At 46.0% G+C, this 25,051-nt stretch overlaps 1 protein-coding gene across 2 annotated transcripts in view; it reads left to right on the top strand.

Moving 5' to 3' along the window:
- The window catches only part of LOC146172743 (uncharacterized), a 79,890-nt gene that overhangs the window by 35,226 nt on the left and 19,613 nt on the right, over window positions 1-25,051 (top strand). Inside the window, exons 1-2 of one of the 2 annotated variants that reach the window (XM_084584563.1) lie at window positions 4,740-4,922; window positions 17,360-17,495. In XM_084584563.1, coding sequence (XP_084440689.1) covers window positions 4,794-4,922; window positions 17,360-17,495 — 265 coding nt within the window. In that variant the 5' untranslated portion in view covers window positions 4,740-4,793. Of the gene's footprint in view, window positions 1-4,739; window positions 4,923-17,359; window positions 17,496-25,051 lie in introns of those variants that run through there. The other variant, XM_084584564.1, reaches the window with a different exon arrangement.

Genomic DNA, 25,051 nt, shown 5'->3' with positions numbered 1-25,051 from the left:
CCAAGTGGTCGCCCCCCGCCAATGAATCCACCAGCGTATAATGATGCTGTCGTAGCTGTTTGTAATTTAATGATGACACATCAACTAACATAGCTGCCTTGATTGGAATTCGAATGTTATTTTTATGATAAATAAAAATGTTTCTTGGTTGCTTTGGCCAGTTAGTGAAAATCAAATCAGTTTATTTTCCAACTAGAAATTTAAAGATGGAGGTGAGCTGCAAGAAAAAGCTGCCCGTTAGCAGCTTCACTGGCCCGCAGCAGTCAGTTTGGCACAGCGGCCGCATCCATTACTAGCACACAAACATGACACAGAAACATGACACAAGAACACAGAAATATGAAACATGACACAAACATGACACAAGAAACATGACAAGAAATATGACACAGCACACAAGACAACTGCGGCCTGTGAAAACGGCTTCATCGGGTCACTTCCTGTCCTGGGTATTCCACACACTGAGCAATGTGCCTAGAAATGCGATTGGCCATGGGAAAAGCCTAGCTGCTGTTGCAGCACGCGTACGTACAGATTTCGGGTCCCCATTTCCCGCCAACGGTTTCCCCGACTGGGAAGTGCACCCACACTCGGAAATTGCCAGTATAGAGAATACGCTTCCACACGCTATTTAATGACAACCTTTACAACAGTTATGCGTATATGTACGACAGAAAGTCAAAACACAACAATAAAAGACACTGAAACATGAGAAACCACACAGGTAACCCAGACTACGACGCTTCGCTTACGTTGGAGTTGATATTCGTCTCACCAATCCGCGTTTCGACTCAGTGCTGGTAGCCCCACCAGTGAACCGTGCTTGCTGCGTGCAGCTAATTCACGTGTTTTGTGCGGGTCATGTATTCCGAGCAACCCGAGCGAAGCGAAATTAACGCGGAGTCTTTTTTTTTCTACGCTCGCCCGGATTCGTCAGGCCGCTCCGCTAAGCACCGGATGCACCGCGTTGCGTGGCGTTCAGGGACCGGCGTCACCTGAGCCGCACGCGACCTCGACAGACTCCATGTTCTACACTGCGGGTAGCCTAAGCTTGATTTCGGAACATTTTTTCGCGGAAATTTTGATCAGTTTTGTACACTGCGCCGAAAACAAAAAACAGAAAAAAACTTTCTTTTTTTCTTTTTTTTTTTTTTTTTTCCGAGATTCGCATCCCTAGGAGTCGGAGTGAGTTCGCACACTTCACGCGATATGGCGCCACGCGAACAGTGCTCTTTCCCACTGCCTGAAAGCAGACGCGAACGCAATCCAATGAGGGAGAGCAGGAAAGGAGCGTAGGAGAAGGCCTTGATCCACTGGCTGCGCTGTATCCGGCTGGCATTGAAAACAAAAATAGAGGAGATGCTGCTCTCCCAATCGTTCGCGGCCGCTTGACTAGTCGCTCGAAGAGAGTTTATGGTGGCAGCCTAGCGTGGCTGCGTCGCCAGTGTAGCTAGCGCCATCTATGGAAGCTTCTTATGCCTACACGTGCCCAAAACCATTCGCTGTAACAAATGAAACGTTTTATTCCGAAAGCAATACTGCTCGCAGTTTGAGTAGTCAGCGTGGAACGGCGGTGACCACCATTGACCTTTGACCTTTAGACGACCCCGTAGATGACCCAAGCTGGCAGGAGCTGCCAACTTGGGTCTCTCGTTTCACATGAGACGCTTATGTCAGAATCAGCCTCCCAGGACCCTGACATTCACGTTACTCCTAGAGCCCAATAAGGCACGTTTATACGGCTTGGTTATCATCATTATCATCATCATCATCAGCCTGACTTTACCCACTGCAGGGCGAAGGCCTCTCCCACATCTCTCCACTTAACCTAACGGCTTGGTTAAAGAGGGGCTTTATATGTGGGCTGGCAGGAACTGCCAACTCGGGTTTGGGTCTCTCGTTTCACATGGGACGCTTATGTCAGAATCAGCTTGCCAGGACCCTGACATTCACGTTACTCCTAGAGCCCAATAAGGCACGTTCATACGGCTTGGTTAAAGAGGGGCTTTATATGTGGGCTGGCAGGAACTGCTAACTTGGGTCTCTCGTTTCACGTGGGACGCTCATGTTAGCATCAGCCTACCAGGACCTTGGCATTTCGTTGCCCCTTTAGGCCACTAAGGCAAATTCATACGGCATGGTTAAAGCGGGGCTTTATGTGTGGGCTGGGGAAGAAGAAGAAGAAGAATGCTCGGTCACCCGCAGCTATTGCTTTCGCTCAATGTTCAGTTCAGCAGCGTTGAACACTTCTAATTTTTTTCTCCTGTAACTCTGCAGCTTTGCAAATATGCAGTCGTCTTAGAAATATGCCTCACGTAATGAAGATTGCGAATTCCAAGCATGGTTGCACATAAAGAATAAGAATGGTTTAATTCATGAAACACCAAGCACCAACGCAATGGGAAAAGCACCCTTGCCAAACGCGAGCAGCCCGAGTATCGGTATCCTGCGGCGCTTCATACCGGTGGCCTTCGTCCAGCAGCAGGCGCGTCCATCATGGCTCATTAGTCAACGGTATAAAGGCACTAAATGTCGCTGCTTAGAAGAGGCCACATTTTGGTTCTATAGACTGGAGTGCATAGCAAATGAGCATTGACGCGATGAATAATGCGAGGAAAAAAAAAAAAGTAAATGCATACACGGCGCCCTGGAATTGAAGGATCGTACAATGAACGATTCTTTCCCGAATCGATAAGAACTGTTTTTTTTTTAACTTTCCACACTTTACCCATTGGCTGAAGCCACATCTTGCGTTTGAGCCAATAACGGAAAGCGAACGCAGAACGGGGCGTCGCTTCGGGCAATGGTGAAAGGCGGGAAATTCAAGGATTAATTGAATTGTTCTTAGAGTTATCATAGATCGACCGTGCTCAGTGCTGGGTTACAGAATGTGTATTGTTTTTCAGTATTAAATAGCAACGAGAACTATTTGCAGGCCCTCCTCTGAAGGGAAGGAAAAACAGGGAGATGGAGAACACAGTAACCACGAAGCCTCTGCTCTCTTGCTCCCATAGCATGAGACACAAACAAGGCCCACGCAGTCAAAACAAGGGACTGTAATACGGCAGTGATAAGAAGGCACCGCGTCGCGCTCGAGACTATGCATTGCGGCTGTGGCGAGGAAAGGAGAACGGAGACAAGGCGTTTCCCGCGTCTTCGTCGGCTGTATAGGAAGGGCTTCGCTAGTGTAACGACTCTTAGGGTGTCAAGATAGGAGCACAACATTCCGAGGTGTGCGGGAGATCGTCTGTTCGATACAGAAGGACCACAGAACAGGTTGTGGGTCTGTTTGTAGAGCGCGGCTCTAGAGTTCGTGTGGTGGTGAGGGACTGGCTGCGGAGGTAAGCTGATATGCACCTCAGAAAACGGAAAGCTATGGGAGAAGTGCTGCCCAGCAAGAATAGACTGGGCGCCCTGGGAGTTAGCTCCAGAGATCTTTTTCGCGATTGTAATGGGCGCCTAGACTGGTATACTACGCGACACAGGACATACGCGTTCTTTTCCAGTCTCGTATCCTGCATGAACAAGAAATGGCAAAAAGAGTCACGCAACACAAAAACGTTGCGGAACGATAATATTTTGTTTCAGTTTCTGAAGGGTTACAAGAAAATATTGCAGTAATAACTTGCTAACTTCAGTAAAGCTATAAAACAGATCAATATGGTTAGGTTAAACTACCGTATAACCTTGCAGGAAGAGATCCGGTTTTTGTGAGAGGTATAGCTTCAGTCAGATCTTCGCAAGTATAAAGAGTGAAAGAAGGCTACAATACGGTTCTGAATAAAGCGCGACAATGGCAAGTCGCGTATCATCATGCCTTGGAAGAGTTATATGATTTTATTTTGATATACACAGTTAAATAGAATGTGTCAGAAATGATAAAGTTTGTGTTATAAAGGTCTTAAATGGTAACTTGCGCTATATATAGGATCACTGCTAGGCACAATCTAAGTAGCAATTATGTTACTTTGAGAACGTCGTTCATGCATGGACGACTAAAAACCTGGTTATGACATTACGCGTGAAATATACATGGAGTGTTGTTTTATAGTGGTATTTGGACATTATAACAATTCACACACTTAACACATAAGACACATTGACATTACCTTTAATCTGGACGTTAATATAATTGAACAATGCAACAGAAACTTTATTCTTAAATTGAAGCGAGAATAACTTTCCAGTGTGCAATATAACGTTTCTGCTACACACCAGACAAATTTACAGCATAGTTCCAGGACTCGGGCCTATCGGTAAGAGAAAAAGATGGCGATACTCATGCTCCTGGCTAATCTCTCGCGAGGCAGGCTAGACAGGCGCTATCAAACGTCGGGGCTGCAGCATGGCGAGCGATAAGAGCACGCTCTCGCTTTTGAGATTATTCACTGCTTTTGAATGAGACGAAGAAAAGGTGGAGCGCGGAAACAAGAGGTCCCCCCGCGCCTGCTTTAGTTCGGACGTGCTTCGCAAGTATAATGACTCCCGGAGAACCGGTCGGGAGCCGTTCAAAATGTTCCGAGGTGTGTGGGTGTGGGTAAGGGAACGCTTCAACAGCTGAACAGGGCATTCCGTGCACTGCCTACTAAACGCTTGGTTCCGCGCCGTGAAGCGACTGATAAGGTGGATTGCCATGAGGAGAGAGCGTCGCAAGGCTTACCACAGCGAAGCCCACTGTAATTACCCGGCAATCAACTCGCCGGCCTCCGCTCGCCCGAGAAAAAGAGACCGTCGCCCGTCTTGCCGAAGCAGTGCACGGGCGACAAGGTCCCGGTGAGACGCGTCTAGCCAATATGCGGGAAGGTGATCGTCGACTAACGGAGCCGGGGAAACCGGCCAAAATAGTAAACCTATCAATGCAAAGGTTCCAGATCAAGAAAGAGCCAGCTTACACCCCGTGCGTTGCTCATCAGTACACAGAGGTAAGGAACCTTTTTCTTGGCGCGTGTGCTTGCATGAGGACGGTCGAAGCACTATAGACGGAAGGAGTGCTGCGAGGCGGCTGCTTTGTCGACATCAGGTTGGATTCGCTTCTTCTTTCAACGTCGCAGTAATCAGGTTATGGAAAGATGAAACTGATTGGGATGACGTTCCGGATACACAGGAATTCATGTTTGGTTATTGATTTTAGTAAAATTCGACAGCTCTGCCTCGCCTGACTTGGTACAACGCTTCTTCGCCCCCACGAGAGGATTTCTTTGGTCAGGAGCTTGGATTCGGAATTCTTGTGAGCTACTTCATTCATTCATTCATTCTTGTTCTAATTTCTGACGCAGGCAATGACCTCGAGGGTCGTCTGTTCATTAATCTCTTTTTTGTATGTGCGTGTTAGTTATCGTCGTTTTGTTTTCGAATTGCTTATGTAGCAAAACAAAGCTAGCGGTTCCATTCCAGAGCTTGTTTCTATATTCGGAACCAAAATTAATTTTCGATTCTGTTAGAAGAACTTATCTTAACGTCACTGTGCTTTGCTTATGAAACTGGCCGGAAGGGGCGCCACCGGTTCATTAAAAGTTTTTCGTCCTTTTCTATCTTTTAAGAGTTTCTCTGCGCGTGTAAATGTTTCCCGTTAGCTATTTTGAACGTGTAATATGTACCCGTCGAAGCCAGCTTCAGTGTGTCTCCAGTCACCATTCAGTGGTCGTGTGGAATTAGAGAACGAATTCGTGGCAATATTTCAGAGCGAGAGCAAGGACACGAGGCAGGTTCAAGCCGAGTATGAAATGCATGTGGAGAGGACGGAATGGAAGGTCTGCTCGAGTGACCGACTGCGCTCCAAGGGCGGGGAGAAGTGCTCTTCGTCCTTTTCCGTGTGAACGCGAAGGCTTGTCGAGCAAGTGGTCCAACTGGTTTTCAAGCGGAGCTAAGCTTGCATTTGTTACGCCGTCGCCGAAATGATATGCTGAAGGAGAAAGCCGTCGACGAAGTCGCCCTTTTGTCCGAATGAAAAAGAAAACAACGACGCTCGCTATAGTCTAGACAGTATGGATTCTGAATATAGAGAAAGAAGTTCCACGCGGAATACAGCCTCAGACAACTATATCTACGTTACCGCACAGCGCTGATGAAAATAAATCCGAGTGAGTCTGAGCAACACTCGAAGCCGACATCTGGCCGAGTTGTCGGGTAGTAGGTGTCTGTAAACTCGTTTTCCCCACGCGGCCGCATAAAAAAACTTTCGCCCTCGACAGAGGTCAGTAGCCGGAGTAGGGAAAGGGAAAAAAATAAATGTAAACAACCACATTTCAAATAATTAAAAAAAAAAAAACGAAGCAAAAGGCAGTAGGTCTGAAGGTCCCGCGACGAAGGCCACTCTTCAGACTAAATATTACTTTCCTTTTTCCTTTTCTGGAGCGTGCGAGGGTGTTCTCATTTTGTGTGGGGTTCGTTTCCATATCTTTATCACAAAGACGTAGTACTGGCATAGGCAGAGACGACATGACGCGAAGAGTCATTCAATTCCATTGATATCCAAACTTGACAAGGAAAGGGGAAAGGAGGAGGAGGAGCCGGTTTTAAATGATTACTAGAGGTGCTTACCTTTAAAATAGCTGACATGATGATCATGAATGCTGATGAGAGAAAGCTGTGAAACTAGTCGGATTTAACGTCGATGATGATCGTGATGCCTTTATTCTATGGTGTACTCTAAGATAAGGCCAGGCTCCAATTAAAGGACACAATTTTTGGAATATGGAACTGTAAATAAATGTGATTGGTGGCGCTTCGAGACGGTTGCGGTCGAGTAGGCCAGTTGAAGGTGAGACAAATCATATCCAAGCGGAGGATGAGGGTCACGAGGATCGTGAGTCTTGATGAGCGAAAGCCGTGAGACCGGTGGGATTGAACCTGGAGGATATGACTGTGATGTTTTTACTCCAAACTTCACTCTCCAGTCAAACGATAAAAATATTTTTGAATGTGAATTTGGGCGGAGGTATATGGGAAGGTGATTGGTGGCCTTTCCAGAGAGTCGCGGCAGATCAGGAGACCAGTTGAAGGTGGCGATGGGCGACCAGTTGAATGACACGATCTTCGTGAATCCTGATGCGCGAAAGCTGTATTATACCGGTAGGATTTAACCTCGATGGTAATTGTTATGTGTTTACTTTAACGTTCTCTCTGTCAAGGCTTACAAACATTTTCTGGAAGATGAATATAAGCGGAGGTATTGTAAACGAGATCGGTCGCGCTTCCGGGAGGTTGTGGTGGGATGAGGAGATGAGCCGTGTGTTACGGTCGAGTGGAAGCCTCTATCTACAGGCCGGAAGAAGCAGTCAGCAGGTGCTGGCAAGTGCTGCTTGTTGTGGGCAGGTGGCTTTTCAACGTGCTTATTTAAGTTCATTCTCGGCGTCGCCTTCTCGCTGTGCAGAAGCGCGGCTTATAGCGAGTTTAGGCCATTCAGAAGAGGGTTGTAAGGTTTCGGGGTTGATATTTGCCGGTTTCTCTGAAGGGCGGAATCTTCGCGCGAAAGACGCCGGTGTTTTCGCCGAGAGAAACTCCGATCTTTTCTTCCTTCCTCTCCTGGGCGGTTGAGACGTCCGCCGGAAGCTAGGTTACTGTACTCTTCTTTTCCCCAGAAAACCAGGTACCCCTCTTCATACCGTCGACATCTCAGTGGAAGCAGATAGGGCGAAAGTTAAGCCATCCCTTATATTTACCACTTCGAGGCTTTGAGTACGTGTCTGGCTGCACAGGACCGAACAGCGGGTCCAGTAGCCCACGGGCTTATAACCAATGGTGTACTCAACAATATGGTGTACTATACAACAGCCCGGGGTTATTCCGCACCTGAATTTAATCTTGGGGCCGACGACCGCACGGCTAATCTTGATATCTTACACTGCCTTGTCTGCGTCGCCTTTTAACAACCCTGTGTATGCGACGTCAGACGTTTGCCCTAGAGGTGATCCCCAACTAACGTTATCCTTGTTAATTGTTTCGCCACTAGAGCGAGCAAACCACTGATGGAATGGAGACAGCGGCTATCTTGCCCTTGATAACAGACGATGAAGATGGCGTTGAGTACTAAAAGAGACGATGTTAAAAAAAAAAAAAAAAAGAGTTCACGGGCGCATGTGCCACTTTCATGGTCGCGATAAGTTAGAAGTCGAACATACGAAAGAGCATAACTTGCATGGGCAACCGATTATTTGCCATTCTTTATCAACAACTCAATGCTCGTTTTGCTGCATGAAATCTCATAAACTTATATTCCTGACAAATTCCACCCCTACTCCGAGCCTTTTTGCTCAGCGCACAGCTGGATGCATGTAAAGCAGGAAGTTATTATTTTTTTTTGCGCCGCATTTAATTGGAGTACCAGTAGAATTCCTCGCAGTGGAACCTGTACGCCAAATAATTTGGACTCAGCTAGCTTGTCTAGGAAGGAATTTCACCCACGATACAACAGCAGGCAGGCTGCCTATAACGTGGTCGAATTTTTCTCACGTTGAAAGTGGCAGTCTTGTGAAGCGCTATTTTAGCCAATGAATACGTTTGCTAAGACTGTATTACGCCGTATAGTGACGAAGCGGAGGTTTTCTAGACCATCAGAGAACGTACTGGCTCCGAATTCTCATCAGAGGTGGTCTACCAGTGGGTTTTTAAGCCCGTCGAAATAGGGTGATTCGGATCGATCCCGCCTGATAGAACCCAGAAAACAGAGATTCCTGACGGCACAAATTAAACAATTTGTTGTTCATGGTATATTTCATTTGTAAAGGAGTCACTAGACAGGACTAAATCAGGAGATCTTTAGCGCAATTATAATTCCGAAGGCCGTAAACCGCTTTAAATAGTTTGGTAGTAGCTGAGTTGCTGAGTTGCTTTGGGACTTTACACCACACAAACCAACCAACCAAGTAGCTAATAACAACATTAAACAGCAGCTAAACAGTATTTAAAACACTATAGTGGCCTGTCATCGAGAAAAATTGCAAAATAATAAGGTCTAATTGACACATCCCGATAATTTAAGAACCTAGAAAGAAAATGTTTAAAAGTATAAAACTCACAGTTTAACGTTGGCGGTGCTACTATTGAACCACATAGTCAAAAATACAATTAACAGTACATGTATAAAAATGTACACAGAAAAAGTTAGCCGGGGTTTAACCCCGCTTGAACCAATTAAGACGCTCGAAAACATTGTTTAGCATGGTTTGGCTTGGGTTTCATTGGTTTACCATTGAGGCACTGGTACAGCTAGATATTGGTAAATGGCTGATCATCTTTATTGCGCGATATTCGATTGGAGGTTCATTTGATCGTCGGTTCCAATCCCTATCGCAGGCTAGCCTCCAAATTGACTATCAGATAGATGTTAAATGAGAAGCGATATGGTGTGACACCACCCCAACTGCTCCACTGAAAACAGCTCGAAAATTTGATATGGGAAATTGAGCGCGACGTCGAGGTCCGTTTGTGATGCCGTACGACCAAATGGCCTCTTAGAAGCGATACGGAGAGATCCTCGTCAAAGGGGTATTCGTTGCGCGTTGCCGTCGTCGCACTCACTGCTTCGGCGGCTCTACAACGGCTAGCGTCATAGTTGCTATGGCAGCGAACGAGGCGCAACCAACGTTCTTGCTAGGCTCTGAACATCGCGAGCCGCAGTACCCGGGTTTGAACCCGACCGCGGCGACCACGTTTCGATGGAGGCAAAACCCTAGTCGTCCGCGTGGTCTGCGATGTAAGTGCACGTTTAATCTCCCCAGGTGGTCGAAATTACTGTGTAGTCCGCCACTACCGGAGCCTTTTTCTCTCTTTCCGCTTTCACTCCCACCTTCCTCTTTTCCCTTAAGGCGTGGTTCAGGTGTCCACGGAAAAAGTCCGACAGATACAGTGCCTCTTTCCTATAAACCAATCGTTAATTATTATTAGTTTCAGACAATCGTGTAAGTATAAGTGCTTTCGCACTTATAAGTATAAGGTGCTTTCGCACTGAACGCAAATCTCTGGCGAAAGCCCTTTCTATTTATATCCGTCATTTGTGTCCGAGCAGTTGACGCCATTCGCCCGTGTAGCGCGAACGCAGCTTTCGCTTTCAGCGCTCTTTTTTCGCCACCGCTGAGACGCTGCTCGGTTGGTGCCGCCGGAGCTGACGTTCGCGATGTCAACTGGTGCCTCTCAGTGTTGATGTTTTGCCTCTGCTTCCCGCCCATTCGCTCCTTGCTTGCGCAGCGTCTTTCCGAAAGTTCTGCAGCGGCGTGTTGTCGTTTGAACTGCGCGTCCCTGACGCGCCTCTCTTTCGCGGCCCAGGCGACCTCACATGGGTGCGGGCGGCGCCTGCCTCTGCTTGCGGGCTACTGTGCGTATCTTGCTTCGCCGCGCCCCTGAGTGCACCGAGCCTTCTTGCTTGCGAGACGACACCGGACACCGCGGAGACGTGCGCGTGATACCGTCGCCGACGTCGTCCTCGCGATATCAGCAGACGCGCTGCTCTTCCTATCCTCTTTCTTTTTGTCTTCCTTCTGTTCTTCCTCATCAGACGCTCTTATCTCCCAGCGATGTCCGCGCAACGCTGAATGGAACCACGTGGGCTTGTTGTTAGACTCTGCCGGAGAATGAATGAATTATTGATTGAATGAATGAACAAGAAGCCCTTCCAGCAGCCGTGCCTCCTTGCGTGGTCCGTTGACCGAGATGGATTCAGTGGCTCATATGGATAATGATTGCAAAAAAAAAAAAAAAAAAAAAAAGTGGGGTTAAACGCGTTCGAACATGGTTTATCGAGCCTAAGCTGGTTTGCATGGTTTGGCAATGACTAATCAATGGTGTAAGTATAATGTTCTCTTCGGTAACTAACGAACCATATACTGCTGTAGTGCCATATATGAATGCCTATTAACTGCAAAAAATGTTACCGATAATATTTAACTAAATAACTATGCTATATTGCTCTTGTCAGTAGCTATCCAATGATATGTCACATTTTTCGCTAATTATATTTGACATGCTTAATTATTTCTTAATTACTTTGTCACTAACTAGTAACTATTGTGTACACTTGCACTCAATGGTAACTATACAGAGGTATATACATACAGCACAGTTGGCTTAGCCGACCACTACTAAAAGTCCGATTTGACCTTTACCGGATTTAAAGATCAAAGCGGAATAGCCAGTTGGTTTCCGAGTTTTTGCCCATGGAGTACCAGAGCTTTAGCTCTAGAACTACTCATGGCTCAGTCATATAGAGTGACGCTGTCATCGTAGTGAGAGATAGAAGGTTTGATCCGTACATGTACGATACGGACATTCATTTCCTCTGGTCAACACCTTCTCGAACTCAATGCGAGCCGCGTCGGTTGCTTTTTATGGGAGCCCTTTGGACACCTGTTACTTCGCTCATGCTGATGTGGCTAGCCAGGTATGGGTAGGAAGTTGCAGACGCCTTATGAAGAGCTACTGGCGTAGACTGCTAACTCGTTAGGTGGCCTCTATGGCCAGCGGTGGCAAAGACACTGAGGTAGCCTAGAATGCTCTGCCTAGAATGCTCTTCTATAAAGCGTCGCCTCGTCATGAAAGCGGGAACGAAAATCTGTTGGCGCTCTTTCAATGGTGTGACGCTCAAGAAAGAGCCCTATTCTTTTCTTTTTTTTTTTTCCATTGCCTGCTCTCATCGTATGCAAATGCTGGGGGTCGGTTGGCGTAAGGAAGGGTAGTAAGCAGGGGTTAATTTCTCAACGCGGCCGGTGATGGCGAAACCGGCTACCTCGCTGGAATTCAAAATTACGAGGCACTGGCCTGACTTTCGACATGACGGCCGTTAAGTTCCATATGTCATCAGCAATACTATGCGAATAGCTCTAGGCTCTGCAAGACATTTAAATGAAACCGTACCGTTTTTCATCACGTGTAAGCATTCCAGGATCTCACTCACATACTTTTCTCGTTCTCTGCGCGCCGCAAGTCGTTAAATGGTACATAACCTTAAGCCATGTCCGCATGCCGCATCCCGAGCGCTGATTTCGGAAAAACCAGACCGGAGGAACACGAGAAAGTGCAGGTTAGGCAACCAATTTCACATAGGAGAAGAATGCGAAAGCAATTTCTTGCTGTATCACATCTACGGGAGAGAGTAAATGCTTTCTGTGCTGCAGGCTTGCATCGCTGAAAGCGAAAATAGATCCTCCCTCTCGTCAAGAAGTGCGACCACGCAGTGACAAATGACGCCAGCGGCCGCGTCTGTGAAATGCGAGCGCATTTCGCGATAGGCGCGCCACGCTGGGACGCTGTCGCAGCGACACATCTCGGAACCACTATCTGCACTGCTGTACAGCCTCGCTATCTGGGCTGACCCGCTAAGATTTCGACTGACTGACGCCAGGCGCGGGCGTGTGCCAGATAAGAGAGCGCGCCAAGAGGCGTGCTTGGAGGAGGAGACGGACACGTCGTTGCGCGTCCTACAGTGACGTGGAGCGTGAGCTTGGCAGCCAGCCAGGTCACATGGCTGCGGACGCGCTCTACGAAACAAGGAAATCCATTTGCGCATGTGGAGTGAGACGTCGATGGGAAGTTATTAGATAAACGTTTGCAAGTATTTTGTTACGCAATATACCATCGCTGCGATAAAATTCCGGCGCACACACCGGAGCTTCAGCTCTTCCTTTTTTATTGCGTATCGGAAAGCTGCCTCTATGCGTAAGTGCGCACGTAGCATTTATTTGTACAAGCATAGAAAATCTGTAATTTTTGCTAGGTAACATCTTAACGAGTGAGTTTGGCCACTGAAGTGTGGTTCATTTTGTTCGGCTCACGGCTGTACGGGTTGGTCAAATATAATTAGAAATAGTCAGTTCACACATCCTCAGCTATAGCTTAAAATATAATTTACGTATATGCGCCAAACGGAAAAATGTGATTCATACAAGCAACAACGCAGTAATGAATAACTGAACGCTGAACTTTGTTTCGCGTTCATATTAGAGGGATCGGCATGAATGAAGTAATAATAGGTTTTGTGGCGGTTGGGAAGAAGAGAAAATGATCAAAGTTGCCAGTTGGGTTTACCTTTCTTTTTGGCAAAATATAGAAGAACACGAATAGGCCGTAAATTATTGATGTACTTCTGCAGCACTTAGAGCGCGCAGTGACAGCGAGGACATAACCTGGAACATGGTGCTTGTAGAAGTGCAGTGAATGCATCTTCAATTAAATTAGACACCAGTGAGCAAGCAAATTATTTGTGGAGTTTCATGGATCGCATTAATGCGATAGCTTGCTTCTCAAGCGCTGTCTCTGCTCTTGACAACACATAAGAAGAAAATACTCGAAGGGTATGTCTGAGCACATGAGTCCCAATTTAAACTTCCGCCATGTTTCGAAGCAATCGCGAAATGGAGCTGTAGCGGCATCTGCGCCCGGCAACGAAAAGCTGTTATGCAGTCCTGCTTTCTCGCGAGCAGATGGCGCCACATTTCCAACTTAAGTGACTGTTTCTGAAACGAGATTGCGTCCACATTATTAAGCAACAAGGACACTTTTGTTTTTGTTATTTTTTGAGCGACTCATGTTACGAGGGGAACAATAGTGGAGTGTTCCGGCTGATTACGACGGCCTGATGTTTTTTAGCGTGGACTGAAATTGCAAACTACTTCGGCGCCCTGTCTGGCTTCATAAGACACCATACCCGCGATGCTCCAGGGAATTTAAGTTATTGGCCTGCGGAGCACTTGGGGAATGAAAATTAGAATATGCGTTGCACATGTGGCATATAAATTGAGTTTATTGGACTAATCCACTAGAGATAATACAAAACTGCGCAGCTAAATTCACTAATTCATGACGCCATATTACAGCACCAGCCTGTCATCTCTGAAATCCCTTTCGGGCCATTCCCATGAACTGCACCGCCAACAGCCAGCATGTGTCATTTTTACTACCACTTGCACACTGTGCCCAGATGGTCCCACCGACACACATGTCTTATTGCACCCTTCATCAGATCCAGATCACACGTCCACAGGCACGCAACAACACCTTTGCAGCTTCTTCTATAATAGTGCCGCAGACTGGAATGACCTTCCTGACGTTATTTATACAATAACAATAACCTGGCCCTGCCAACTTCGCGTGCTGAGCGAACAGTTATTTGCCATTTTTGTAACACGTGAATACCGGCTATGAAATGTGGAAAATTGTAACCGCCCCTTGTATAATATGCCGCCGAGAAGGGGTCTTGAGTATATAAAAATGAAATGAAATTATAGTAGCCGTGTGCCTCAGCTCAATGAGCCATGTTCGGAAAGATGAATTAGAGTAGATGAAGACTACTCTTTCCAAGTCGAATCAAATACGAATCTCATAGTGACATAGCGGAATGGAATATGTATAGATAATCGCTATTTTTTGGGGAAATTCGAAAAAAAAAACATTCCTACCAAACAGCTAATCGACAGCGGTCAGATATATGGTGCTACAATTTATGGATATGAAGCCATAGCTTTTAAAATGCCGTGCGAAATAGTCGTCAAGGGGTCGAAAAACGAGGTTATAATAAACGCTCTATGAGCGCTATGCTATAATAAACATACGCCTAAATTACTTTTTGTTCTTTACTATGAAATATAATAAAATATTGAGCCACACTCTGGACATGGGACGGGTGGCAGCTATATACGTAAGAGCCATGGCTCCTGTGATAGGCCATCAAGGCAAGATTCGTTGAACTTGTCTGAGCCCTGTGGCGTCATTCAGTCGCAGGTGCTGTGCACAAGCATTAAAAGCGTTGCGACACGTATAGAACGCGTCGCAGCGCAGAGCCCTTCGTCGCGCACATAATGATCGCGAGATTATGATACGAGAAGTCGATGTGAAGTTGTGAACCCTGCTTTGGGAACAGTCATCGAGGAAAAGAACTGTGGGTCTCACTCGAACATTGTTCCAATTCAAAAAGGATTCGTAAAGTTCAGAATCCATTCGATTCGTTTCGAATTATTTTGAATATACATTTCTGATTCGTTCAAAAATCGAATAGTAGGATATATAGCTAGGTATTAAAATTTTTCGAACATCCTTATTTCCCTAAAGAGGATAGATTGATAGCGCAGCAAGAACGGCAAGATCGAGGCATTGATAGAAGGAACACTCTCTTATATACGTTGACGTTTCTGGCCCTCATTGTCCGAAACCTCCAGGTTTCGGAATAAGGAGTCGATATGAAGGAAAAAAAAAAAAAAAAGCATTTGGTTACGTTACTCGGAAATCTGAAATTTAAGTGCAGCTGTGGAGGTATTTAAAACATAGGGGTTCGGTGCATTATGTAGGGCCACCCGCAATGCTCTTGAAGTTTGGGCAATCTTCTGGAGCACTTTATATACCTACATATACGGAATGCGCAGCGCCCAATGACAACGAAGCTCGGCATCGGCGGCACGCCTGCGTGCAGCCGGAGCCTTTCGTTGCAACTGTCGCCGTAGAGAGAGCATACAGATTCTGCCAACCTCGCCCAACCGTCCGGCTCCACTTTCCTCCTTGAGCTCACCCCCATACGCTCCTCCTCATACTTTCTCCTCTTTTTCAACCTCCCCGCTCAGACCTGTCTTATGTCTCTTCTTCGCCTTCCTCCTTGTGCTCGCTTCGCGGTCGCTGAAATTATATCATCTGTTATGCTGATGCGTTAATTACACCCTATCAAACCCCAATAGCCTTCATCCTACGCTGTGCTGTCTACGCCGGTCGATGCCGATCAGTCCACAAACGGGTATCTACGAAGTGCTATACAGAATGGTTGAAACGAACAGCTTCGTGGAAAGTAGCGCGCCATTGTTACGAAAGAGATCCTTAGTCGATCTAGAGGCTGCTGACTGACACTGACAATGTTCGGGTACTGAGAACAGCTCAGCGTTTCTTAGTATTGCGCTCTCTTGCAGGCAGATTGATGATGCCAGAAGTGACGAACCCCCTCCTCGTCACGGGAGAATGAAAACAAACACAAGTTACGCGCACTGATTGATTCTAATAATGAAAAAAAAAAAAAAGAAAGTAATAACAGCCTTACGCTGCCACTGTGCCACTCTGTCGCACCGTCTATATATATTCACTGTGGACTCTATCGTGCAGTCGTTCTGTAATGTGGCATTTACGTGGGAGCAGGCTTCAATGCATTTGTAATCAGGCTATCCCTTATTATGTAGCAATAGAATTGCAATATCTGAGTGAAGGCAGAATGAAAAGGGACGCTGGGCGTGAATAGCTAGCAAAGTAAAAGAAAAGAACTGCGAGAAACGTGTGTTATAAATCGCATAGAACTTTGCACACGAAGAACAGAATGTTAGCAACTGAAAGAGAGCGATTGGTCTTCTTGGCGCTTGACATATTCGGTCAAATATTCGCGGAGCCTGCGAACGAAGGCGCAGGTAGGCAGTGGTATGCATGGTCTACAGTTAAATACAAGTCTACGTTCGCCAAAGAGACAAGTAAATTATCTGCCAAGATGGCCAATGTGGCAGGCTAATAGTAGTTCGAACTACCGTCGTCTAATAATTTTCTAGTAGCAATGCAAATGTTATCGATTATGACGTGTCTGTGCAGTACCATACATTATGACGCGACTAAACACGTTGCTGGAGCTGACCTATAAAGCATTTGCCGAAACATATGTTTACGAATAACAAATTAGATTGCACAGGCTTGACTACAGGTGGTACCATTGCTAATTTTTAGGCCGCAAGTGACACACAGAAACAATACCAAGCAAGTCTGTACAAAGGGAACAATGTCGCCCCTTTTATAATTTTTATAAAATATTATATATTATTATTTATAATTTGTAATTTATATTGTAAATTTATAATTTTCGTTTTACTACAAAACGAGTTGGAAAACTTTCATCAAGCACCGATGGTGCGTAGTTAATTTGCTGTTAACATAACTCATAAAATAGTTTGCTGAGGTTACGCTGATCTGGCTTACGCCTAAAGGTATTTTTTGAAAGTTTAGCATAGCGGGGACGCACTAATGAAGGTGTTAACGGGACTTGACCATGCGCAGTGGCGCACCAGTATGCGCCTGCGTTAGCGTTCCCTTGTTGTACTAAAAATCGTTGACGGCGTTGACGTCATTAGGACCTAATGCTAATCGGCTAACGGCAGTTATGACAACGAGCGCTAGAAGTGCTCATATATACGAGTCATAGGTAGGGAAGGTAGATGGAGCGAAAAGACAATCACAAGAGAAGTTCGGACGAAACCTGTCTTTTCTTTAGATTTGCGAAGCTTACTTTTCCTACGTCATGAACTAACTTGCCCAACAGCATGCCCAGCTGAATTATATAGTCCGAGAGCTGACTCCTTTTGACACTCAATATAAAAAAGCGCCTTTTTTGTTGAACGAACCATTTGTTCTTCTGCAGATCAAGCAGGCGGACCATGACGACGAGAACACTGTCCCGCCTCACGGAATATCTTTGTTCCTGGCCACCGTGTTCGTGGTGGGAGGGGTAGCCGGAATCGGCATCCTGGCTTTGCCGCAGTCCATAGTGCTGACGGGTGAGTCTTTGTTTTAATATAAGGGGATATATGTTACCATGTCTTTTTTTCTTCACAATATGCGCCTGCATATTTCTTCACTAGATGCCACGTGGGAAAACAGGTTCAACTAATGCTGAGCAGAGGGAATGAAAACAAAATGCTGATGTTTGTCCCGGTTAAATTTCCTTAGTCGAGCGTAAGCTCAGTTGGGCATGGCTACACGGTCATACTGCCGTTTCTTCTCCATGTGAGCTTTGCTGGTCACTACCTGTAGCCGATCACGCTTTGTCTTTGCTGCTGCTTCTCGGAGATATATGTCGGCTGTATGATCAGACTCAGCATCATTTGACGCACTCGGACGGGCACGCATCTCCACTATGGTGAAAATGGGCACCCAAGCACTGGCGAAGCAGTTGGTTGAATTCCCCGCCTAGTGACGCGGTGTCATAGCTGACAGCCCCCGTGCCCACGATCATGACGATCGCTCAGTGGCGTCGGGTAGTGCTAAGGACTATAGGGCTCACTACCTAAAGTTTCGAGGCGCGACAGCAGCGCTACAGCAGCTCGAGGCGAAACTGCCGGGAGCTGGCCGGCATGCGGAGTCGTCGAGTGCCGCTGGCGCGGCAACGCATTGAGCAGGGCCGAAACGTGCGTCGCTCGTAACATTATCTAACTGTTTGTAATGAAATCTCTCCCCTCGTCTTCGCGAAAAGCAGGAAGCCATTACTGTTGTGTTGTGCACTCTCACAACAGTCTGCGCGACACACACAACCGGGATCTGCCAGTTAGATTTTACCGCTTCGCGGGCAAGTGGTATAAGAAGCACAGGCGCGAATCCTGGATAGCTGCGGGTAACAGAATTAAGTGTCTGCTTCGCAGTAGTGTCACTTTAATTCGTATCGCTTAACAGTAATAATAAACGCAGTCACGCCTCAAACTGATTCGAAGACTTGATTTCTAAACGAAAGCTTGCAACCCTACCTAAAACCGACTCGATCGCTGCTTTTCACACGTTAGAAGACAGCATGCTTTGCAGGCAATGTTAAATGGATTTGACAGTGGTGTCGTATGCAACTAGCAGGATGGAATATTAGCGTATTTGTATGCACCCATTCCGAATTAGCTGCACAAGATTGCTCAACACAGATGACAAGCAGAGTCTTCCGGCGCTATTGTACATCGCTTCTCGTGTTATCGCTGTCTTTTCAAACTCCCTAAGACACTTGGGGACAGTTTTCGGCTGCAGGAAAGGTCGTAACATTCCAGGATAGCTGGCTCAGTTTGCGAAGCTGGCAGACAAAACAACCGTTTTCATGCAAACTATTGCAACGTTTGCAAACTTCGAGGATTCGAAAATTTACAATTTGCTATTAAGTGCCGTTAATCTATAGTTCACGGCTGAAAAAATAAATTTTGCTAAATGGGAGTCTAGACAAGAGCGCAATTGTACACGTGCGGACAAAACAGAGCGGAGTGCACCTGCGCGGTGTGTTCGTGCGTAATCGTTATTAGGAATCCACTCTGGGAGACTATATCAGCGATGCGTGCACACATGAACGTGCGAGCTAGAATATCGCAGCGACCTTAACCGCGCTTATATGCGCACGAGCCAAATGTAAACGCATGCAATAATTACAAAACCACATGCTCGATTAACCCCTGTGCCGAGCATGCAAAACTTGAGACAGCATCGTGTGGAGAAACCCGAAATAGTTCCTAACTAGCACTGCGAGTCTGTTTATAACGTGAGAAATGCTGAGCAATTGTGTATTGACCTCGAAATGGACGTTGTAAGAGACGTCGCTCACCTGTGACACACACTTCGCTTCCACAGGAACAGCTGTTATGTATGACGTTTTCCTCCCTGTTCTTGTTAAAAAGCAGTCGTTCCCCATTTCTGAGATTTCCACGCCGAAAATATCCTTCAAGGTGGCGTATTTAAAAATGAAACGCGCTGTGAAATGAGTCGCCTGAGCCGTCCGCCTCCCGCGTTCTGAAATTCCCGCCGAAGAGGGCGCTGATTGCCAGCTCTTGGATGTTAGTATTTGCTTTATGTGGAAACTCCAGTGAAACAATTGACCATCCCTATTGAAAAAACCTATTTGCGGTTTTAATAGGTCCTGTATAAAATAATATGGGAGTATGCAGGAGCCGAAATGGGGCATAAAGGACCCATAAAGACGCATTCAGGACTAGTAGGAGGACGCGCCAGATATGCATATAGGTCCTGTTACTCCTTTTCAGACTCCTTTATCTCCTGTATATCACATGTGGGATATATATTAGGAGTTATCGGAGTTGTGAATAGGTCCTGTGTACCATGATACAGGAGTTGGATGGGCTCCTTAATCAGGATTTGTTTATGGAAGTTTGAAAAGGCAAAGTTTGATATACGCATGCGGTGTCCCCGCTAAATTCAATCAAGAATTAAAAACAAGAAAGCCTTTTTCAAATTTGAATGAAATGAACATGAAAGTTTGTTTTACATTTCGATTTCTGCATGCGCTGCTGTGAGCGCATGCGGTAATTACAATCAACAATCGCTGCACGTCTTCCGACCTTATGACGCACGTTCATATCTGTAATTGATGACGATTCTGCAATACGGAAGCGCAGGGAATCAATTCGCCTTTCCACATGAACATAAGTATGTTCGAGCATAACTCAAAACACACGTCGCCGCCTACCGAACCATTCATTGATAGCTGCATATCAACAGCGATGCTTATTTAAGGGTTTGCATAATCAAAGGTAGCGATGGGAAGTGAAATACCGCCGCCGCTGCTCCGCTGGCAGCATGGGAAGTTAAAAGGTCATATATATGACAAGCGGATCCGTACGAGATATCTCTGTAGTAGAAAGAAAAATGCGCTCTAACACGGCGAAAAAATAGCCAGTACGTAACATATTCGCATATTCTTAGGTGTACGTTCAAAACACTGATACGTTTGAATGATAGATGATATTGCCTATGTGTATTGATAGAAAAGAAAAAGGTTCAGCATGTTTACAGGGCAATCGTCGAAGGACGACCGCACGTAAGAAAAAGATGCAAAGTGCGAAACAGAAAATCGCAATAGAAAACGACGAATATAAGCATACAAACCATCTGCCGCCGTGGTGTAGTGGTTAGCGCGCTGGGCTGGTAAATGGTGTAATCCGTAACATCATGGTTCGATTCCTGGTGAGGCAAGATTTTTTTTTTTTTCATTTTTTTATTTACGTGCATTTTTTTATTTACCTGAACGTCCTTTTAGCCTGCATCCTCATTTTCCCCACAACGAAGGGCGCTGACCACATTCGACAACGCACATAGCCTGCGACTCCTACTACTCCTTTTACTCCTACCACTCCCTCAACTCCCACAACTCCCATGTCCAATAACCCCATATGAATAGGTCCTATATACAGATTTTTTTCAGTAGGGATATTATACTCGAATGTAATGGTATCCATTCGGAAGTTGATGCAGGCGCAATCACTGTTCCTGAAGCTCTGGGGTTTAGAGATAACAGTGGCCGGGTGAATAAACCGGCGGTGGAAACTAGCAAAAAACGACTGGAAGATTGGTGGCTTAAAAGAAGAGAAGTGACATAATGTTAGCAATGTAGGAACAAAAATTTAATAAATAGAATAGTGGTTTAGTTAAGAATTCTAAATCAATAATTAAGATATAGGGAGAAAAATGAGCATGATAGCTACTGCTACCACCCCGTTTCAAAGGGGACGCGCCTATATTCCATCCATCCATCCATCCATGGAGCGCCTTCCTGGCCCAGGTTGGGATCCCTATAGCAAAATGAAGAAGCGGGTATTGACGTCGGCAGCAGCGCTCGCGCTAGGCCACTTCTGACCAAAAGCGCAAGTGATCGATCTTGAGTAGTGCAGTGCGAAGAGTAGAGCAAGGAAGAAGAAGAAGAAGAAGAAGAAGAGCTATGCTCTAAAACTGACTGATGGTTTGGCATAGCTAAGCGTCGCTGATCGTGCAGTAAGTACCGATCGCGCTGGTTTAACACTGATTTGGTCTGCTGAGCCACAGCCCTACGATTCTCTCTCGCACTCTCGCCAACGGCTTGCCCATCGCTGTTTCCCTCGCTGAGCACGTATGGCGACACTCCACGTCGTACAATTCCAACGATCTCATGCTAACAATCGACACTAACACCTGAAAGCAGATACAACCTATTAAATACTAACATCTTCCTCTTCATGTGCCACCTGGAGGCCATCTGTTAAACCTCAGCCAGGCATTCAAAATTAATACCATCCTTCTCGGTCTGCGACTTTGTCACAGGTGATAAAGACGACGACAATCGAATCGCAGCTGGGAAAACCGGCTACCGGGATGGCGTAGAGACATCAAAGAAAAACAAAAGCAAGATGGCGAAGTGCTGTAACGCGGTGGCCAGCGAAGGCGATCTGTTTTTTTTCGGCCTAGGTGCGAAACCTACCGGCGGCGAAGTTTTTTTATTCTGTCGGCACTCGAAAGGGTCAAAGGTCAACGCGATTTTGGAGCCACACATCTCTAGTATCCGGGTGGCAGTATCACTTAAAAACTAACACTTAAGACAATGTTTATATTTAGGTTTACGGGCTTTAACCTAGCAAAGGGGACAGATCCTATGAGTGACGCCATGGTGGAGGGCTCCATATAATTTATAGGGCAGTTTGGTTTCATTAATGTGCGTTGACATCTAACAATAAAAGTAAGATCCGACTTGCAGCCCTGTAAAGAAATCATATTCTTACGAAATGGGCTGCCGGCATAGGATTCTGTGGAACCCATGATGCTTCCGTGATTTTACAGTGTTCTACTGTGATACAGGACAGCATTTCAGCAAGATTGAAACACATTACTCATGCAGAAATCTTCGAAAGGTTCTGGGAGCCATAGAAACTAAGCTTGACAGTCTCGCATCCGGGTCTGCAACAAGGTGACTGTTTTTCAAATGTAATTCGGCGGTGCTTACGAGCTTAGCTGTGGCTGTCTCGCACGCTACCATCCACACATGGGATATTTAGGATTGTCAGATGGGACTGATAACACTTAGGTTACATCACGTAAGGCACCTCTAAAGTGCCGAGCACGATAAGGGCGGCCATCAATGTCGGCATGCAAAAAGACGGAGCTAAAATCCAGCCTACCAGCAGGCAGAGTGGGAAGAACAGTACGCAAGTATACTAGCGGCAGAAGCCGCTGTAACCGCCGCACATAGCCTTCCTGCTTATTTCTTCTTCTTCTTCTTCTTCCTTGATATTTGGCACATACCCACGAAGGGGGATTGGCCAGGGTTCAGTGTGGACTGCCAAATGTCCTACACAAACTGAATTAGTGTATTAAAGTAATTGACAACTAAACAAAAACATAAGATTTAAGATCACAAAAGTTATTGAATAAAAAAAATATGAAGCAAAAATTTGGAATGTAATTTGCCACTCTTTTGCGCTTCTTCTTCTTCTTTGGTAAATGTCACATACCCACGAGGGGGGACTGGTCATGGCTCATTGTGGGCAGCCAAATCTACTGCATGTATACAGCATGGGTTAGTTAAAAAATCAATTATTGACTAAAAATACCTAAGATTTGTGCGTTGCATGCTATCGTTTTCATCAACCTCCATTCGTGCGTGCTAGATACAAAGACACTGCTATCGCAATACCCTCTTAATATGTGTTGAATGCTCCAACACTTTTGTAGTGCGCTGTCAATAAGGTCTTCATTTACTGTTTTCGCCTATTTTTGCTGAAGGCTGGCTTTGAAACCTTAGCCTCGAATCGAATTCGGAATGAAACGCGACATGCTAGAGCGTATCGCATTCTGTGGCCAATGCGGCTTAATCAGCTGCAGTTTTGCCTGCTCTTTTCCTTCTTCCTTGCTCACTTCTGTACTGGGCGGATCAGGTGTGATGATCAGACATCGAAAAAAAAAAAAAACTTTCGTAAAGTGCCCTTTTCTTTCGTCGAAAGCAATGCGCACTCTGCAAGAGGTTAAGGTGCCTTCTCTTGCCTAATTACCTCCTTCTTTTGGCTTTGCAAAACGTCTCTCGCTAAGGGTTTTGCAACGAAACGTGACTATGCATCAAAATTGTGAGGCAGCAGTTATTTTGCCGCGTTCAGAATGAAATCATACCATCCCTGTTCTGACTTGGGATCTAACTGCTAGCCGAATTGGGGGCTAGGCTGGCTATAGGGATTCGAACCGGTCACAATGTACCTCTTATTGTATGCTGTTAATTTTATGTGTAGGTGTCCACCGATAAGTGAGACAAAAATTGCGCTTTTCCTTTCCTAAAAAATAACAACAAACAAATAAACTAAAGAATTTTGCTCCGCCGTCGTGGCTCAGCGGTAAAGTTGTTGTTGTTGCTGCGTAGGAAGAAGGAAAAGAAAATGCACAAGCCTGCTACTCGCTCGGGAGCTGAGCTACCTCCGCTGCCTCGTGCGGACAGAAGAGAGAATAGAGATGAAAGTAAAAGAAGAAGAGGTAGAGAGAAAGACTCGCGTCACAACAGCCGTCGTCCGCCACCGAAGCAGTGACGGGTGCAAAGACGGCCTACAACAGGTACAACCACGGGTGGCAGGCGAGGCCCCTCCGCGAACGGCCAGGGCCTACCATTCCCAGCCCCGTATAGCGAGGAGCAGCCACCACGGCATCCCACTCCCAGTGTTAAAGACTGTCGACTACTGAACCTATTACCCGGGTTCGAACCCAACCGCCTTGATGGTAACATGAGCCTGCCTCAAACATGGAACCTCTTCCGACATCTCATAGACCCATCTCAATCTATGACACCACAAAGACATAACCTCACAAAACTAATTCGCATTTCCCCCCATACCGCCTCAGAGCTACTTCAGCTACATACTTTAAACCTTACCAACCAATGTCCCATTCGAATTATAGAGGACTCCATAATGACCTCCTAAATCAGCCTATCACAGAAGCGGAAGTAGTTGCAGAACTTGAGAACCTAATTACCTCCTCAGCTCACGGATTTGATGGTATTACCAATAAAGCTCTGCGCAACTTAGAAACCCCCTCTATACATCCTTAATAAATTGTTTTAATGAATACTGGCAACAAGCCAATTTGCCGGCTCAGTGAAAGGAGGCAAAAGTAGTCTTAATACCAAAACCAGGCAAACCGCTTCTTCCCACCAATCTTCGACCTATTTCCCTCACTTCTTGTGTCGGAAAAATAATGGCGCATGCGATTCATACACGACTAAGCAGCTTTCTCGAGGAACGGGAACTTCTGCCCAAATGCATGCTCGGTTTCCGTCCGGGTCTGGCCAATCAAGATGTTTTCCTACAGCTAGAGCACCATATCCTTGATTCGAAAACTCGCGATACACGGGCCGTTCTTGGAGTCGACCTCATCAAAGCATTTGATAATATAACACACTCTGTCATTCTTTATAATCTACAAACGATACAAGTAGGCAGCCATATGTATACCTACATAAGGGCTTTCCTCTGCAACGGAACAGCGACTCTCACGCTAGGCCCTCATACGCTTCGAAACATCAAGTTCAGTACTCGGGGAACACCTCAACAAGCGGTCCTTTCACCGA

This window comes from Amblyomma maculatum, chromosome 11, assembly GCF_055883805.1.
Source record: "Amblyomma maculatum isolate TAMU_Amacu chromosome 11, ASM5588380v1, whole genome shotgun sequence".
Taxonomy (NCBI): domain Eukaryota; kingdom Metazoa; phylum Arthropoda; class Arachnida; order Ixodida; family Ixodidae; genus Amblyomma; species Amblyomma maculatum.
This window is presented reverse-complemented; position numbering and strand designations above follow the sequence as displayed.